This window comes from Camelina sativa, chromosome 7 (genome assembly GCF_030686135.1).
Source record: "Camelina sativa cultivar CO46 ecotype springtype chromosome 7, ASM3068613v1".
Lineage (NCBI taxonomy): Eukaryota > Viridiplantae > Streptophyta > Magnoliopsida > Brassicales > Brassicaceae > Camelina > Camelina sativa.
This window is the reverse complement of record NC_141886.1, coordinates 19,353,133-19,357,637: the sequence shown is the minus strand read 5'-3', so window position 1 is coordinate 19,357,637 and position 4,505 is coordinate 19,353,133. Positions and strand designations below refer to the sequence as shown.

General features: G+C 39.0%; 1 protein-coding gene across 1 annotated transcript; it reads right to left on the bottom strand.

Annotated features, from left to right (window-relative positions):
• Nucleotides 1-220: 220 nt before the first annotated feature.
• Nucleotides 221-4,190, bottom strand: LOC104704684 (glycerophosphodiester phosphodiesterase GDPDL1). Its single transcript, XM_087458863.1, has 9 exons — nucleotides 3,929-4,190; nucleotides 3,385-3,823; nucleotides 2,899-3,192; nucleotides 2,183-2,803; nucleotides 2,064-2,102; nucleotides 1,665-1,949; nucleotides 1,269-1,411; nucleotides 715-1,198; nucleotides 221-630 (listed from the first exon to the last, which is right to left on the bottom strand). Exons 2-9 carry the CDS (start codon nucleotides 3,533-3,535, stop codon nucleotides 377-379), a joined length of 2,271 nt encoding a protein of 756 aa, XP_087314989.1. The 5' UTR covers nucleotides 3,536-3,823; nucleotides 3,929-4,190; the 3' UTR covers nucleotides 221-376.
• Between the last annotated feature and the right edge of the window lie 315 nt (nucleotides 4,191-4,505).

Genomic DNA, 4,505 nt, shown 5'->3' with positions numbered 1-4,505 from the left:
AATTTAGATTTAGATTTTTTTTGCTTTTGATGATTATTAAATAAAATTAAATTAATTAATATAATTTCTTATATATGTAACAATCCACTCATGCACGGGATATAACCTAGTATTTAATAATGTTAAGAATCAAAATTTACATTAGAGAATTTTAACAGATGCTCGTGAAGAAAGGCATATGCTGATTTTTTTGATTTTAATTTTTGATTTTTAAAAGATATTTAGGCATATTATTGTATTTTGATTGGCAAATTAAAAAGAGTGAATAACAATTTTAAGGAAAAATATGGTTGCTACAAATTAAGATTTGACTGAGTTTACCCAAGGAAAAATACGCGAGGGCTAAAGATATTATAAAACAGAGAGGAGATGAGATCTAACGTTGATCAGAGAGAAAAATAGAAATAGGGAGTCGGGTTTGTCCGCTAGGTGCTCCTGCATTGGTTGATGAGGTTAAGGCTTTTGCTACCGGAGGTAGTGGTGCCTCACTGACATCAGCATTTGTGAAAACAAGGTTTGGAGCTTGGGCTGGAGGGAAGGCCGGAGAACTCACAAGAATATTTAAGAGGTTACCGGGTTGAATAGCTGACATGTAAGGTGGTATTACTTTTCTGCCCAAACATCGATTCCCTGAAGAAGATAAACAAAGTTAGGGGATTGATGTTAACATTTTGTTGTAGTGAGATCTTTTGGTGTAAATTTTGAACCACTTACTTTTGTATTTTGCAGCTGTGAAAGGGAACTCTGTAATGGTTCCATTGATACCAGCTCCATAGGTATATGTGTTTAACTCAACAGTTGCATCGTAGAACCAGTCGAGTTTTTGAGAGACAAACTCATTCTGAAATAGTTCCACATAAACCTGAAGCTGAGACTTCTGCAGCCTCTCAACAACCTCGGTTTGCCCAGTGAGAAACCTTTTAGTGGCGGGAAAGACTGATGATTTTCCGATGACAACAGCGTTAGCAAATTTCTTTATGTCTTGTATAGCCGAGTCAAGAATATCACTAATGGTTTCTTCAATTCTGTAGACAGTCTCGTACTTGCTCTGTTTTTTGAATTCAAGTAGAACCGAGCTGTTCGTAGACTGAATCATGACCTTTGTTGTGGTTATGTTGTTGTAACCAGTTTCTGTGAGTGTGTCCAGAACCGCTCTAATAACGTCGAGCCCTTGCTTCTCTCTCAGGTACACTACATTCTGGAGGAAACAAAAAAGGCACATGATTGATTCATGTTTTATGATTAAAAGAAGGTAAATGATAACTCACCTCAACAATGATCAAAACACCGGAGAGAGATGTGGAGTTCTTTGCCAAGTCTAGGAATTGACAAAGCGAAATAAGATTTACAGAATTTGACTCATTCGGATTCCTTAACATACTGTTTGACCTGTAAGGGTTTGAAATAGCAGCTGCACAAAAATATGGGAATATAGTTACTGTAACTTTCCAAGTTATGTAATCCCTAAATCAACTAGTAATAATTTTGTCCACAACATATCAAGCTAGGAGAATGTAAGTTTTTTAAGAAAACAGGTATTTGCATCTATATATAACCTCTTTAGTCTAAGCGAGTAGAAACTAGAAACAGCAGGAACAATAGTGTAGTAACAACACAGACTTACATTTGTCTGAAGCAAGTGGAAACTATGAAGGGAAACTTACGAGTCAAATTTTGGATCTCAGGCCATGTTAGACTAAAAGTGTATATTCCACCATCTGAGCTAATTTCAGAAACAGTTGTAAGACGGTTTCTGAAAGGAGTTTGTGCGACCATTGTGCTATCCCCGAGATCGATAGAACTTAAGCAAAAGGGTGTACCGTTGCTGGACATTTGGACAGAGCAATCAATAACATCAGCACCATCTTTGATTGCCTTCTCATATGCCAAGTTCGTACATCCAGGATAGTCCCCACTCGCACCATTTTTTGATATTACAAGAAAATCCACTGAAGTACGAATTAGCTTAATTTTAATCTTTCCAATTGCCATTTGCCAAATTCACTCGTCTTTTTCTCCACTAGTGGGAAAACAAAAAAATACAAAGTAATTACTGTCATTACCTTGTTTTGTAGCGTTTCTGCCAATGTGGGCGAAGCAGTCTGAGATAAATGAAGATGTTTGATTTTGAGTATTTCCAGCTTAAGGAAAAAATTGTGTACGTAGAAGAATTTTTACTTACCGATGGAAGCAGATGCAGTTAAGGGAAAATCAGAGAGCATGCCATCAACAGAGAAATCGCCATTGTCCACAAAAGATAGATACTCAGACACTGGATCGAAACTGTAGTTATGAGCAATATCAGCATCATTTGCGAAACCTGACACATATACTTTCAATCCTTCTTTGTGAGCATCTTGAACTAATGATGTATGAGGAATCAAGTACTGCTTGTCATCAAGTGGCAATATATATGACTTGGGAACAAGAATCCCTGAAGCAAACGTCTTGACAAAAGTTAGGTTACTCAAGATAGAACCGTATGTTTGGTTTGTTGTCGGCTCGACATCTTCTTTCCCGAGAAACTGAAACACGAAACTCGGTCCATTACGCTTGAAACGGCCAGCAATTTTCTTAAAGAAATTCACTTCAGGGGAAGAGATGAAGTCCATGGAAACAGTTTTTGAAGCTGATAATAGAAAACTGCTCATGCTTAAATTGTGTTCCTCATAGAACGCATCGTGTTGAACATTTAACCAAAAACCTCCTTGTGGCTTAATCTGCTCGGCTACATTTTGAATCATGAGAATCGTATATCCATTTCCATCGAATCTATCTGATCGGGATAATATTCCTCGAATCACTGTGGTGAAGAGTAATGTGTAAGAAATTACAAGAAATACCAAAAAAAAATTCGTAACACTCTACGAATGCACTAACTGAGTCATAAACACTTACAGGCTACATTCTGGAGATCTCTCATGGTGGAATCAATGGTGAACCAACCCTGAGTAGTGACTCCATTAACTGGGTAAGATTTTTGACCCTTTGGGTAAGCATATTGAACAGTTGAAGCATTGGCCAGGTTTAAATCGGGGAAGCAAATCCCAACTCCATATTTGGTTAGCTGAACATCACACCATAGAACAACATCGGCTACACTTTTCTGGATTGCAAGATTGTAAGCATCAAGACTCGAATCTGGTAACAATCCAGAAAACCCACCACGAGCAATCACACGTGGAGCTTCACCTAGTAATTAATAAAGTCATAAGAAGTAATATTCCGAAAAGTTATATTTAGTACGACAAAAGTATATATGCTACCACAATCAAAGTAATTATTGGACTCTTGTTTCAACATAATTTATTGAAAACCATGCCGAAAAGAAAGAAAGAAAGAAAGAAAGAAAGAGAGAAAGTGAGAAAGTGGGGCAACTCTCACCACTGAGTGTCTGCCATCGACTTCTTGATCTTTGAGCATCGATTCGAGGAGCGAACAGCTGAATCAGAACTACACCACATAACAAAATCGTTGAAGATCGTAACAGTAGCATTTTTGGATAACCTAGCCGGGTATCAGAGCTACACCACATAATAATAGCGTTTAAAGAATTCGTAGAGGTCTCTGGGCTCACAATGAACAAGAGCAAAACAGACCTGTACCTAGCGGGAGTGAGCCAAGTTGAAACCTCCTAGATGGCATCTCTTGGTTTCAACCTAGGATCACTCCCTATTAGGTACCTTGGGCTCCCTCTTATGCATCAAAAGCTAAGGATAGCAGAGTATAGGACGTTGCTTGATAATCTTTCAAGACAATTTACCTCCTGGGCAGCTCGTTCACTATCCTATGCTGGCAGGCTACAACTCTTAGCTTCTGTGACCTATGGCACAATAAACTTCTGGATGTCAGCGTTTATTCTTCCTAAGGGTTGCATTAAAAAGATCGAAAGTATGTGCATCAAATTCTTGTGGTCTGGAGATGTTACCAGGAAAGTTACAACGAGAGTTGCTTGGAGCAGCCTGTGTCTTCCAAAGGAAGAGGGAGGATTAGGACTTCGGAGCCTTACCCAATGGAACCGGACACTTTGCCTCAAACTTATATGGAGACTATTCATGGCAAGTGATTCTCTATGGGCGTTGTGGCTCAGAAATACCAAGATCAAAGATGGATCCTTCTGGGCTATTGATGCAAAAAAAGAAACATCATGGACCTGGAAATCTATGCTGAATCACAGACAGTTTGCGATCAAGTTCCTCAAAGCCAGATTGGGTAATGGGACACAAATAAGTTTTTGGTATGACGACTGGACACCTTATGGCCCTCTGATTGAGTTTCTTGGGCCTACAGGACCATATCAAACAGGAATTCCTCTCCGAGGGAAAGTGGGGCAAGCTTGTTCTGCTTCGGGGTGGAGATTTAGACCAGCCAGGTCGACCAAAGTTGAGGAGCTTCAAATATATTTAACAATGATCGAGCCTCCCATCTCCTCCTCCTTGCCAGATAACGACTACTGGCAAATTGGGTCTGAGAAGCTGCAACAATTTTCCACAAGCAAAACGTGG

What these genes read in the sequence shown, in the direction of transcription:
- LOC104704684 (XM_087458863.1), bottom strand. Translation starts at nt 3,535, where the DNA reads ATGTGGTGTAGCTCTGATACCCGGCTAGGTTATCCAAAAATGCTACTG. An exon ending in TCGATGGCAGACACTCAGTG is followed by an intron (nt 3,193 to 3,384) that starts GTGAGAGTTGCC and finishes ATTAATTACTAG; the next exon opens with GTGAAGCTCCACGTGTGATT. An exon ending in CAGAAACGCTACAAAACAAG is followed by an intron (nt 1,950 to 2,063) that starts GTAATGACAGTA and finishes TTCGTACTTCAG; the next exon opens with TGGATTTTCTTGTAATATCA.